This window comes from Oryzias latipes, chromosome 16 (genome assembly GCF_002234675.1).
Source record: "Oryzias latipes chromosome 16, ASM223467v1".
Classification (NCBI taxonomy): Eukaryota; Metazoa; Chordata; class Actinopteri; order Beloniformes; family Adrianichthyidae; genus Oryzias; species Oryzias latipes.
Genome location: NC_019874.2, coordinates 4586995 through 4601637, shown reverse-complemented (window position 1 = coordinate 4601637; position 14643 = coordinate 4586995). Strand labels below are relative to the sequence as shown.

General features: G+C 38.9%; 1 protein-coding gene across 1 annotated transcript in view; it reads right to left on the bottom strand.

The window, feature by feature from the left end:
- Nucleotides 1-9912: 9912 nt before the first annotated feature.
- me1 (malic enzyme 1) overlaps nucleotides 9913-14643 on the bottom strand; it is an 81489-nt gene continuing 76758 nt past the window's right edge. The window contains exons 7-14 of the mRNA XM_023964043.1: nucleotides 12585-12694; nucleotides 11803-11900; nucleotides 11528-11641; nucleotides 11267-11372; nucleotides 11044-11186; nucleotides 10796-10969; nucleotides 10582-10680; nucleotides 9913-10504 (exon numbers count right to left, since the gene is read on the bottom strand). Of these exons, the coding sequence (XP_023819811.1) occupies nucleotides 10337-10504; nucleotides 10582-10680; nucleotides 10796-10969; nucleotides 11044-11186; nucleotides 11267-11372; nucleotides 11528-11641; nucleotides 11803-11900; nucleotides 12585-12694 (1012 nt within the window). The 3' untranslated portion in view covers nucleotides 9913-10336. The remainder of the gene's footprint in view (nucleotides 10505-10581; nucleotides 10681-10795; nucleotides 10970-11043; nucleotides 11187-11266; nucleotides 11373-11527; nucleotides 11642-11802; nucleotides 11901-12584; nucleotides 12695-14643) is intronic.

Genomic DNA, 14643 nt, shown 5'->3' with positions numbered 1-14643 from the left:
TAACTAAATTACTCGAAATTTTACCCTGGTAGTTGTTCCCTACAGTTTATTAAAATGCAATTTTATGTAACCTCACAAAAAAACAAATATATTCTTTCTAAATAGTGATTTATTTTTTTAAATATTTCTTTTAATGTTGGTGAAAAAGCAATTGTAATTTTTGAAAACAATTGATCACAAGATGTTTGATAAATTTTGCACAAAAAACTAACATTATATTTATGTTTTCTGTAGCTGCGCAAAAAAGTGAACATGTTGAAGTTTTATTATATTTTCTTTTGTCTGATTCAAAAATAACAAAAATATTTTTTTTAATTTTAGATGATAAAATTGTTTCAGTGTAGTTTAATTGCGTCTGTTGGCCTTAATCCTGTTTCTTAAAACCCTTATGCTATCTTAGATGACCCCGCCCTTACATTGACGTGTTCTCCCTACCATGACAAAGGTGGATAAAGGTGGAAAGATTTCATGTAATCCATGGACACCAGTGAAGATCACAAATCATTGAAGAAAAAAGGTTCAGAGCACTGTCTAGTGGGTCTAGATGACCCAACTACCAAAGTTAAAGTGCCTAGGATAGCACAAGAGTTACATTTTGTTTTTACTTCTTGTTACATTTTACATATAAAACAATCCAGACGTTATTAGAAAAGTGTTTCAGTTAGAAAGATGACTTGGACCAAACTCTGGGATGTTTGGATGTTAATAAACACAAACTTTGAAGGAGAACTTAACTGTTGACCTCTGACCTCTGATTTCATCAAGAAGATTGAAAAACTGTTTGATGTGTGTTCATTGTGGTTTCAAGGGAAGACTCATTTTACGCTGAGACGTTGTCACTTTAACCCTATGCATCATGGGAGATGTAGTGCAAAAACCCATGCCAATGCCAGAAAGACTTCCGTCTCAGATACCGGATCCGGTGTAAAACTACACAGCTAAAGACGAGCTTTAGCTGGTATTTTTGTTGGAACTGAGAGACTTTACGAGCTAAATTAGAACAAGGAAGTGAAGGCTTTAACCACTTCTGATTGGTCAGACTGACAACGGATGTTTAAGCCTCCAACAATGATTCGAGGAGAGAGTTAAAGGGGCGGGACTTTTCCGAAAACAAAGCTCAAGCTGCGGCTAAATCGCGGTACCGTCATTCTTGTCTAAATATCTTTAACAAGCCTTTTTACAATCTTTCATATTCCTAACTACTCAGTGTTTTATCAGGGCCTGTTTGGATGAACACAGAGCTGATATCCTGGAGATGGAAAATGTTTTTAGATCAGTGAATGGGTAATTTCCCACTGTACACCTGACCATAACTCACCGCATAGTGTGCCGGTTGAAAAACACTGATTTAAACAACAAATAAATAAAGGAAAGTTTACAGATGCATGTGGCAAAAACTGAATGAGGTTCAACGGAATGTTTTATGGAGCTTTAGCCCTGTGTACAACTGGTACTAAGTGAAGTTAGCAGCAAACTAGCTAGTTTTCTTCCCATTTCATTTCTATGTTTCTATTTTTTATAGGTCAGAGTTCACCAAGTGAGCGGCTGGTAAATCTGCGGTACTTTTCCAGGGGTTCGGTTTGTCTCAGTTTTTGTTTGGCTTCAAAGGCTGTGTGCGTGAAACCAAATCAGATGAGCTGAGAGATTCATTAGCACTCAAACCAAAGTTCTTGATTTCTTTTTCTCAGGTGGACTTAAGCACTTAATGGGATAACACAGCAAGAGCATGTGCATACTGCAAATGACAAATAAAACCGGCCACCTCACTCCTGCAGACCACATCAAAGGGAACCTGGTTATTAATGAGAGACTGGAGGACAGTGCACTGCATTACCATCACATACAACTCACTGCTTTCATCTACATCCTGCAACAAATACACATTTATTTGTAACCACAAAGGCCAAGACAGACAAACTACTTTCTTTACCCATAACAACCAGAATCTCTCATTGCCTCTCACAATTAATTAGGCAACTTATTGAGCTCAAGATGCAATATGCATGCTAATTTAATGGGTTGTGTCTGGTTTCAGAGAAAAGAGGAGATGCTTTGATGTTTACAAAACTTGGCAGTAAATCACTGGCGGCGAACAATTACAGAATTAATGAAAATCAGGGAGACAATTGCAAAGGTTATTGTTGCAAATGCATAGATGGTAATATCTTAAAATGCCTGCTTGATGAATGTGATTTTAGCAGAGTGCATTCAGTTTAACAATCAGTGCTCTAATACTGGTCATGAGGGCATCAGCAGTGATGGTGGCCTTTCCTTTCTTTGTAAATAAGACCTGTTTATTTTGGAGCAGGTTCCTGTTTGGAGAAAAGAAGATTCAAATTTAGCCCCCTGCAGTGGGGATTACCGGTATATTATATGGATAAAATACACTGTCAATATCTAAGAGTTTCTACATCTGTGAAAACTTTTAAATCTAAATTTAAGACACATCTTTTTAACCTAACATATTTTAACATATTTATATGCCCTTTAAGTATTTTTTGTCTTTTTTGTGCTTAATCATTTGCAATTTTTCCCCCAAATCTATCTTTAAGCAATACAGTGCCTCCTCAAAGTAATAGCTACAGCCTTTCCTTCCAATTTTATTTGTCTTTTGATTGTTGTTGCTTTTAGGGACTGCCGTGGTGCAGTGGTAGGGCAGTTGACCTCTGATCGGAAGATTGCAAGTTCATTTCCCGCCTTGCCTGCTCATATGCCGAAGTGCCCTTGGGAAGATGCTGAACCCCACCCTGCCCCCTGGTGTAAGGTTGGTGCCAGTGTAGCCTCTATCAGTGTGTGAATGGAACCTTGACTGTAAAGCACCTAGGCCTAGGGCTTTCAAGGAAGGTTGAAAAAACACTATACAAGTCTACGCCATTTACCATTTCAATCGTATAAGTACTGGCATCACACATCATCTCTGATAGTGTTTTATTATTTACAAGTCATTCTCATTCTAAGGAGAATGACTTGGAACAATGTTTGTTATTGTATTTGCTGTGATTTATTGGTTCATTTTTTTTATCCATTCCGTTTATCTTTTACAGGAAAGAACAAATGTACTTGGATGTGTCTTGAATGTTCTATGTATGTTTCAACAAGCTACACAAAAGTGAAAGTAAGCTCATGCTTTTTTAGTGACATTATTCTTTATGTATATTTTAATATTCTTTTGACAGGCAGTCTTTTGATCAGCAGGCAGTCTTTAATTACAGCATCACTTAGTTTTGGCATTACAATTTCGTTAGTTGCCTGTTTGCTTATTAATGAATCAAAAGAAAATCAATTTAACACCATTTAAAGTACTTTTTGTACGCAGTCAATGTATGAGGTCAATGTATGACCACATTTATTTATTAACTTGACCTGAGCTCCCTCTTTCTGATTTCTATGACTTTTATTTTATTGATCAATATTTAGATTTAAGATTTTTCTGCATTTTATGTTTGACTTCCATGAAAGAGAGTACCGGCACTTCTTTTTGTCCAATTAAAGCACTGGTACTTACCACAAGCAACATATTAACTTAACGCGTACAAACCCAGGGGGTACAACATAAATACCAAGTAGGTACGGTATTATATAAATACCAACAAAACTACCATGTAATTACCAGTTAAATATCATGTAAGTACCATACTATAAAAGCACATCTTTCATCACTCAAAAAAGTATTTTTTCTTCATATCATATTTGCATTTAGTGTATAAATGGGATAATAAATTCTGATTCCCATCCGTACAGTTTTAATCAGTGCATAAAATAAGGGAGTGCACTCCAGTTTGAGTTCCACTTCAAGTCCTTGGACTGACTTGTTTGCATGATGGAGCAGAAATAAGTGATTTGGGTCACATGCAAATGTCTTGCTTGTCTTAACTCCAACATGTGTCGATCCATCTGGAGCTTGCTACAGAATGATAAGCACAAGCCTGGCCAGCATGTGTCGTTATTCGAAAGGCGGCAAAGACATGCTCAACGGCTAAAGGCAACGTGCTGCAGAGAACCTCAACCAAAGTGGGTCAAACAAGAAGCATTTCTTTGTATGACGTCTTTATCCTGACAAACCTGCTTATCTAACCTGAAATAAAATGTTTTGGTCAGTTTTTGTTTTTTAATCATCAAAGATGCAACCGAGTAACCTGATTTAACAAAATGCTGGTTTTCTTCAGTGTTCAGTGAGAGCTGCAGGGAATAGTGTCTGTGCACCCTGTGTTACAAGAAAAATTAATTAAACAAGACTTGAGGTTGTGATCACACATGTCAGCTCAGATCTCAGAGCACAAATCCTCATGCTGAGCGCAGGGCCTTGTCTGATTATGGAAGAGTTGTCAAGGCGTTGGCGCTCCTGCTTGGTGCGCGTGGTACCCGCCCGAGAAACAACAGGCTGTCAGAAACCTGCGTCCACCACTGCCTCTCAGGCTAAAACCTGTGCGACGTGCAGGCCTCACAAACTGTTGCCGAGACAGACGCGTCTCTCTGGATTAAAGGTAGAATTATTCACAAGTGGTACAAGCGCTGCTGAATAGATAACAAAACTCCCTCCGGCTACCTGGCAGGAGGCAGAGTTTGCTGAGAAAAAAAAGGTCATTTTTGTGTTGCAAATTGAGTCCTTACTTCCATGTGATGTCAATTCTTTTGTTTCCAGGAAGTTAATTACTCTTTCTTTTTTTCTATACCATCACAGAGTAGGTAAAAATGCTTGAATGTGCTGAATTTGAATGGATCAGACTCCTATCAAGACCTTTAAGGTGATCCATTTTTCATCCCATGCATCACCTTGTAATAAAGACGTCAAAACAAAGGGCTCAAACAGATGCCAGATATGGATTTTTTTACTGACAACACAAGAGTAGCTGTGTAAAGAAGCCTGCTCCTGGTTTGTTGAAGTCCCACTCCATTTAAATTTTGACCTGTTTTTTTAAGTGTTTCTAGTGGTCTTTTAATTAAAATTATACTGTTTTTAACTAAAAGAAAAGAAAAAAACTGAGTCATTTTCTAAGACATATTTTCTGCAGAGCCACAAAAGTTCACCTTTGTGTAGAGGGTGGGACTGTTTACACTCTCTCCCGCCTGCCTACAGCCCCTCACAACCCCAACCTAACATTACTGGTACATTACGGCAATCCAGACATACAGTTTAGACCCAGATTCCAGCTCAGACGAGGAAAACAAAGACGAACATGGATATATTTGTCTGCAAGCAGATGCATGGATCAGTGAACGTGTTGTACGCCTTGTGTATTTTTAATAAAGAAATGCAATTTTAAGCTCAATTTTCTTTACATATGTCCTCCATCATCAGAAAAATTACACAAGAAAATGTTAAAAACACAAAAAAAACACTATTTTTATTGGAGTGGGTCTCTAAGTATTAGGCAGATGGAGGGAAAACGGATAATAACTATTTACAAAACGAAAGTGAGGAGACATTTCTGTCACTCATGTTCCTCACAATGTCTTGCTCTTTCAACATGACTTCTACAGAACAGATTTTTGTTAGAAAAGCCATGGAGCATAGGTAAAGTCCGTGAAAGGAGCCTTTATAAAAAGTGGAAACAACAGAAAGTATTTCGCCTCCTAATAGAGCCTTTTGTGCAAAGACCTTTTCACACCGTGAAGTTTATTTCAGAGAAGCACAGAAAAGTTGTAATGTTGGCAGCATTCCTTTCATATTTACTGGTTGCTTTCTGCAATCAATACATCTCAACTTTTCATCCTGCCACCCTCAGCTCTGGTAAATCGCTTCCTCTCGCTCGTTCTTTGTGTGCGAGAGGAAAGAACGGCACACAGGTGCACAGAAAATCCTTGAAGTGTAAACTGTTGTCCAGCAGTCGACAGCGATGCTGCACAATTAAAATAGCTAACATTAGGTGGCCGAAACAAAAAAAAAAGAAAAAAAACTAGACCTTCAGACTCCTTTATTTGACAGAGATTGTGTGCCTGTGTGTGTGCCTTCAGAATTTCATACAGTTAACTTACAAATACTTCAAGGTTTTTTTTCCAAACAGGAAAAAATTAGATGTTTTTTTTAAAAGGTTTTTAAATTTTTTTTTGAATCGCCTGAAATATGTTACCCTCAAAGCTTAAAGAAAGACCTTCAGGTAGACTAAGAGTCTCCAAAGATTCGCTCTAATTGTACATTATTTGAATAAAATAAAATAAAAAGATAAGAGCTAAAATGAAAGAGGCTTAAAAACCATTGAAACATCACAAATGATCATAAAACTACAGCTAACTAGAAGAAGATGGAAAATGCTAATGGGGTTGATTTCAGGAAAACTTCTGAAGATTTTAATTTATAATTTTCTTGATTAAAAGGTAAAAAGTATGAAGTATAATATCAACTCTTTCAGTCTCAGTTCTCTCTGGATACAGAAGCTTTTTTTTATATGTATATGGATATAAAGTGTGAAGACAAAAGAAGTTCAGACGCTTACAAAGTGGAGAAACACAAACATTTGTTGTGTAATTGTAGAAATGCATCGACTTTTGGAAGTTAGTTTTGGTCTCTCCTTATACCATGTGATGGAGCGCCCCCTGTTGGCCATTGGAGTCTGTTCTTCAATCATTTGCTGAATTCCTAAAACTGACTCAAAGGTCTGAAATTACCACACGGCTGCAGGATGCTCATTCAGATTTTTTTAATTTGCGGAAAAGAAAAACTCAAAACTACAACACAGAGGTGTTGTAGTTCCTGACTCTTACAAACAAATCGTGTGGAAATATTTTTTAATCTATTACACAAATACTTGCTGATCTCAGAGTCTCAGTGATTTGGCAGTCACCAGTAAGTTAATTTCAACAAACTGAATCCCTTGCATGGGTAACCAAAAACAAAAGAAGGTGCAAAAACAGCCATTCACATTTAAAAAGTAAATCGGCAAAATAGTTTTTGCAGTGGACTAAAAAGAAACACATACTGGCTGAATCCCAGTTTAAGGAAATACATAAAAATATTGGCTGATGGAAATATTAAAAGTGCATGTGTCTGCATTAAAGAATACATGTAACAGTGTTAAACCTCTATGTAAAGGAAAAAACTGAACAGTGTGAGTTTTTTTATTCTTCATTTTCCTTAAATGATTCATTAGACACGCTGCAACCAGCTGTTTATCAAATGTTGACAATTTATGGCAGCAGATTTTTTGTTTGTAGACATGTTCACAAAAGCTACTATTTTTTATTAATCATTGTGTCGCATTCTCTTTTTGAAAACGTCCAAATAAACAGACTCCAAGAGAGATTACCTAGCTGATCCTTGGAATAATTCTTCGTATTTATGGTTATGAAAGTGTAACATTGATTTCAATAAGTAGAAAAAGCAAACAGAGGAAAGAAAGGGGCTTTGCTATATGGTGGGTTTAGCTGGAGGAGGGAAATATGAACTGTGACGGCCAGACAGACTCAAACACACCAAAATCACCAGAGGGGGAATTTACTGATTGGCACTGATCAAAAGGTCTTAGCAAGGTGCTATTTGATGAGCATGTAAACAAGGTCAAAACCCTTCAAGGTTACTGCTGCCGACCCGTCAGTGAACTGATTGTATGGGGAGTTAACGTTATCCTAATCCAGGGGTGTCAAACTCATTTTGGTTTGGGGGCCATATTCAACCCGTCTGATCTCAAGTGGGCTGGACCACTAACATAAAAACAAATTAACAGCTTTGTTTTTTTTTTTACTCAATTGGAAAAAAATGCCTCAACTGACATGCCAAATCACTTATTATTACACATTCATATACAGAGGCCAATGGATCTTAAATAAAATTAATTAAACTTAAAAAAAATTCTATTGAATTTTATACAGACTGAATATTTTACATCTGACACTAAAGCAATCCTGATAGCAAACTCAAGAGGGGCTACGCAAAAAAATGAAACACCTGCCTAAAATGTTAATGTCCAAACCATTAAAAAAATCACTAAATTAAACTAGCAAACATTTGTGAACCTAAGAATTTGGAGTTAACCTCCTTTGTCTCCTGAAACTTCACCCATCCATCAATATCAGGATTCAGATCCAGTGCAGAAAAACTTTTACTGTCATTCAAGTGTGCAAACACACATTGAAATGTCCAAGAATCTTTTCCCTTGTTTCTATCTGAATTTTGTAACAATACCTGCCTTCTTCCTGACCTTTAATGGGGCGCCATCAGTGACCAGACTGATGTCAGTGACCAGTTCACTGCAGTAACAAGAGAACTGACTATGTCGTCAGCTGTTGTTGTGTCCATCAACTCAAGAAACACTGCTGTGATGGTCTCTTCAACACCTCTAATAAATATGCACAGCTGTATATATCTGTGATGTCGGTGCTTTCATCAATAGCGACCAAAAATCCAAAAAATGACCGGATTCCTACATTTGGCGCTCAAGTCTCCTCAGAGATGTATCTGCAATGGCAATCCTTGACAGACTTATGTTCGGAAAGGTCGGCTGCTTTTTGGGGCACAGGACTTCTGCAGTATTCAGCATTTTAAAAAATAAATAAATTCAACATCTGAAAATGGTTGGATGTTTGCTCCAACTCATTTGCAATAAGGAATCTGACGTCACAGCTGCAGTAAATGCAGATGGTTATTTTGTCAGTCCAGCTAATAGTTGGTAAATCTTCTCTTTTCTTAACTGCAAATAGTGAAACTTTTCTTTATGGTAAGTCTCATAGTGGTGCTGAATCATGTTATATTCTTTGAGCACTGTAACCTGTTGATGACATACCAAGCATGGAGGTTTGCATTCAGCTCCGTGAACAAATAAAACTAAACTAAAAAACCTTTTTGTCTCTTTAACAACATTTTGGTCATTAGTGTGTCACTACTGATCATTCTTCAGTGGTGAGGCTCGCGTGGAACCAAACTACATCTTACCCAGACGCAGAGCTGTTAGGTTTGGCTTTTGGGACATACAGAGATGCTGTTTCACCTGTTTTGCTTTTCCTTTGCTCCCCCTACATTTACATTGACGTGTTCTCCCTACCATGACAAAGTTGGATAAAAGTGGAAAGATTTCATTTAATCCATGGACACCAGTGAAGATCACAAATCATTGAAGAAAAAAGGTTCAGAGCACTGTCTAGTGGGTCTAGATGACCCGACTCCCAATGTTAAAGTGCCTAGCACAAGGGTTGCACAACCTTATGATTTTTACTCCTCATACGTGGGCCGGACTAAACCACCTGACGGGCCGGATACGGTCCGCGGGCCGTATGTTTGACACCCCTGTCCTAATCCATACATTTGTGATCAGTGTTTTGGTTGAAACATCATATTTGGCTCATGGGTTGAAGTTGTGCTCTGCAGCGAGATGCAGACAGCTGAGCCGACAGCTGCATGGTGTTGACATTGAGACACATTGATCATCAGAGCACAGCAGTGGTTGCCCAGGGCTGATTAGGGGTTTTTAAAGGGGTGGGGGGCAAAAGGAAAAAGGGAGAAACAAATGGGTGTCTTTCGGTCTCTTGCCCCGGGTGGGACGCTCCACATTGGACACTGACAGGTCTATTTACTCAATACATCTATTGACTTCAGACTGGCATGGACAGTGGGCCACCCAAAGTCTCTAGTACTGCCTGTCTGGCAAGTTATTGATTGATTAATCAATAACAAATCCTTCTCAGTTTAACTATAACATAGAAACACATGCATGAACTGCTGGGTCCCACACAAATGATCAACTCTGTGTGGTTTTCTTTTTTTTGTGTCAGTTTTCTGAAAATTTCTGTTTGTGACTGTCTATCACATTTTGTTTCACAAAATCTTTCAAGACAGCTGTTTTTGTTATAAATTGTGTCCTCTGGATGGCGCTACAACATCATATTACATGTACTGAAATCAGCATTTTTAGTTCTGCACAATATTTAAAGAAAACCTTGCACAAAAAGTTACTGATGCAAATGAAATGACTGGAAAATGAAACTATTTATTCCTCCTTTAATTGTCAGAAAATTCCTCTAAAAATATTTATTTGTACTCAAGTTTAACCAAAAATCTTTTATTCCAACAGTCAGACGTGAGACTCAAAGCTTTTAACCAAAACCGTTTTTATTTTTACAAAAAGGCTTTTGGCTGAAATGGCCACCAGGCACATAGTTAATTCAAAATAAAATTAAAAAATTAGCATTTTCCCAGATGTTTTGTGCAATATTTCAAACCGTTTCCTGGGGAAGAGGCAGATCACTTTTGAGCATCATAACAACATCCCCCAACAGGAGAGGACTCTGCCTAAGTTTGATTACCATTTATTTTGATGCAGCTTTTAAAAAAAGATGGAATATTTCTGTAACTCCAACATCTGATTTCGTGATGACATTGCACAGCTGCTGTTAATTTGCATTTTTATTACAGTTTACATGACTGCACAGCCATGCAGTCCTCCGGCCAGTGGTACGTGTCCACCGTAAAGTCGTCGTAGGCGGTATTGAAACACAGAGAGCGAACAAAGGCGTCCTTGTCGGAGGGCTCTGGGCGAAGGCTGGCTATGTTGTGCTTGTAGGCGTACTCTATGATCTGTAAGACAGTGTGCTTTAGAAATGGCGGCTCTGTCACCGAGTCACGCTGAAGCAGGACTGACAAACAGCTCTTACTTTGGCGGCGAGTTTAAGAGACACATCTCTGATGGAGCTGAGGGGAGGATATAGTCTTCCCTCTGCCAGGTCTCTCTCCGTCACCATGTGAGCCAGAGCCTGTCAAACCCAAAACAGCCCTTCTTAATGGAAGACGCTCCAGACAAAAGACAACATCAGAGATGTTGGAAAAAGAGGGAGGATAGAGGAAAAATGAAAGATGAGAGTGCTGCACCTCTGCTGCTGTCAAGAAGATCTCCTCTGTAATGTGTCGAATTGCACAAGCAGTGACACTTAAGCCCACCCCAGGAAAGATGTAAGCATTGTTGCCCTGGCCGGGGTATAATGTCTTCCCATCGGGCAGGGTGACGGGGTCAAACGGGCTGCCGCTGGCAAAGATGGCACGACCCTGCAAGGCGGAGAGGTTGAGCAAGTCATGCTTTGGTCACAGAAAAGTCAGCGGTCTAGCATCTGTGTGAACACCTCTGTCAGCGTGTAGCACTGCTCAGCGGTGCATTCAGCCTTGCTGGTGGGGTTGCTCAGTGCAAAGATGATGGGGCGTTCGTTAAAGGAGGCCATGTCCTTGATGATCTGCTCAGAGAAGGCTCCAGGCACTGCTGCCACTCCTGACAAGGAAGACGAGCAGATAAGGCCTCCGTTTCATGGAGCACCTGAAGCTCATCCTTTCTTTTGACTGATGACTTACCAATGATGGCTGTGGGTCTCAGTTCTCTGACCACATCCTCAAGATTTTTCATCTGCGAATGACTGTGAGCGAACCTCTCCTTCTCGTGGGTCAGGTGGTCTCGGCCCTGTGGTGAAAAGGCCAGTTAAAGAGACGCAAACATCAGTGAAGCACAGATATGTTCGAAGGGGTGTCTGCTCTACTACAGCGCCACTCTTTTTTTCAACATGGGATAATCTGTTTATGCCTGCATGTTCACAGTTTTCAGAATAACAACCACACCTTCACAATGAGACCCTTGGAATCAACCATCCAGATTTTCTTCAAACTCTCCTCCTTGGAGAGTCCCTCCTTCTCCATGGACATGGTGATCAGCTCAGCAATCCCCATCGCTGCCTGGAAGCAAGATCAAAGAGGATCAACTTCTGATCCCATTTCGGATTCCTAGCTATAAAGGAACAGAAAAGTCCCCCAAACAAATCGAGCAGAAAAAGCTTTTCTAAGGAACTTATTTCTTCTGAAAAATGCTGCAGCATTTCCTCAAACAGGAGCCATACCTCTCCTGCTCCTTGGAACACAATGGTATGGTCACACATCTTGCTTTTGGTGATGCGGAGAGCAGCCAAAAGTCCAGCTACTGCTACTGCAGCAGTGCCTGCACACACAGAGCAACAGCAGAGTTAACAAACTCAGACAGTTCACAGCTGTGCAACATGGATGTGACTGCTGTACAGACAAGAGTAATGAAGGAGAGATTTCAGGAAGTATATGGCTGATTGACTCATCAAAATAAAATATTTGTTAATAGTTTTTGGAACAAAACATTCTGATATATTTGATGTCATTTAAAAATGTGCATGGTTTTGAATAAGATCTATCTATCTATCTATCTATCTATCTATCTATCTATCTATCTATCTATCTATCTATCTATCTATCTATCTATCTATCTATCTATCTATCTATCTATCTATCTATCTATCTATCTATCTATCTATCTATCTATCTATCTATCTATCTATCTATCTATCTATCTATCTATCTATCTATCTATCTATCTATCTATCTATCTATCTTCAGAACCCGCTGAGTCCCTTTTAGGGTCATTGGGCTGCTGGAGCCAACCCAGCTACTGTTTGAAGAAAGCAAGGTGCACCGTGAACCGGTCGCCAGCTACATGATTTAGAAATGATTTTACATTTTGCCCAGACTTTTTAGGGTCGACGCTTTAGATTTCTCCATTCATCCTATTTTATCTCTCACATCAGGTTGACCTGCAGTCAGAGAAAAACGATTTTAACCAGGCGATCCCTCAACCCGAACGGGTCTCTTCTGATACCTTGGATGTCGTCGTTGAACGTGCAGTACTTGTTGCGGTACTTGCTCAGCAGGCGGAAGGCGTTAACATTTGCAAAGTCCTCAAACTGAATCAGACAGTCCATACCGTATCTGAAAAAGAAGGGCAGCAGTTAAAGCGCATGAGCCCCCCTGTGCACTACTCTGTCCACAAGGGGGTGCTGTCTTCCTACACAACCCAGCACAGGACAAGAAGAAAGGGGGTGTTGTCCCCTCAACACATTAAAAAAGTGCATTCCTTTCAGCCTTTTGACTATCTGCAGCAGTGGGACATCCTTCCTCTATTGTGGTCTGCATTTTAAAAGGCAGTTAAAGCTTCTGATTTTTGTCACTTTGACCAAATGGGCACCTGTTTTCCAAACTTTGACCTTGTGACAAGTGTCAACAAGGAAGGTCATTTAACATTTAACAAGGGGACAGAATTACACAAACAACATATTTACAGAAAAGAAACACAGTTAAACCCCCCCAGCAGCAGTTTTTAGTTTTACAAGTTGCTATTTCACCACCTTTCACACACGGTCAATGCAGAGCAGGGTCAGGGCCTTTCAGCCCACACAGCCAGAATTACAAGTCTGCAAATGAGATTTAGAGGCAACAAAAAAGGAATTCCAGGTTTCCAAGCCGTTCAACAGATGCATCTTTTTGCTCAGGAATCTGCTGGATTTTTGCAGAACAACTGATGTTGTGATGAGAAATACATTTTCAACTGCAGGAAACAGAAGCAGCACTGGTAACCCGGAAAAAAAGCAACATATTTTCACAGTTTCTTGCAACGACTGTCCAAAATAAAGTCTTTCTGTTTGCTATCTGTAATTTGAAGTATCTAAAATAACATTTTTGTGTTTTTGAATCTTTAATGCCACCCTCTTTTGTTTGCGACTTTAAAACTCAAAAAACTAAAATACCAAACAGATGGCAACAGATTTTTGTGGCAAATGGAAAAGTTTGACAAGTTTTTCAGTTTACCAGGATTAAATTTAAATTAGATAGGAACTCGTTAAATGTACACATACCATAACAAATGGTCTTCTTGTGAAGATGGTGTGACATTACAATACCTGATGTATTATTTATGTGCAGTATCCCCATCAACTGTTGCAGATGCAATATATTTAAAGTTGAGTTATTTTATTAACAACTATGTCTTACAACAGACCTTTCTCAAAAATAACCAGAATTCTGTCTGAAAAATCGTAGGATTTGTGCTTATTTGTGTCAAAATGCGTGCTCCCTTTCACACATGTTCCTCTTTTGGGTTTTGTTGTTGCCATGGTAACCAGCCTCACTTAAAAAGGCGACGTAAATGCCTCCACGCCTTTTCAGAATAATTACATCCACAATTAATGAAGTGACCCAGCAATGCAGCCAACTTTTGCAATAAAAAAAATGACAGAATTTCATTGCATGTGGTTTATGTTTGTGGACAGAGCACACAATACAGGATTTTAATGGATTTTGTGCAAAAAACATTCAGATTCTTATCTGTTAGAGGAAACATCACTTCTCACCTTAAACTAATATCCAATAGGGTCATAAACTGTAAATGAGGGAATGGCTACCATCGTAAAACTTTTATTCAAACTTTTATACGCAAGCTTGTGAGTTAGATGTGACTCTGTATCATTTAATGCTCGTCTTGTAGTTTTACATGTTAGGAAGACTGGCTGAGTTTGTCTGAAACCTGGATTTAAAACAATAAAAGTGTTGTTAGAGACAGACAGAACGACAGACAGAGGAAATTATAGGAAAATAAACTGCAGGATTAGCTCCCAACATTTGTGAGGTCTTTGCTTTTAGCTCCTTCCTAATCACTTTAGTTTTCATTGAGAAAGTACATTTTCCTGCTTCAGTTATTGCCCTGTAACTTTTAAAACTTAGTTTCATCTCAGACTTTTTATAAAACCCCACCTCGTGTTTAATAAGAAAACTTAACCTTAACTCCAACAAAACAAAGCAGTTTCCTTGTTTTTTAGTGGATTTTTCTGCAAACTTTTGAGAGTCATAAATCTTGGGGTCTTGATGTGAGAGTGTTTCTCACT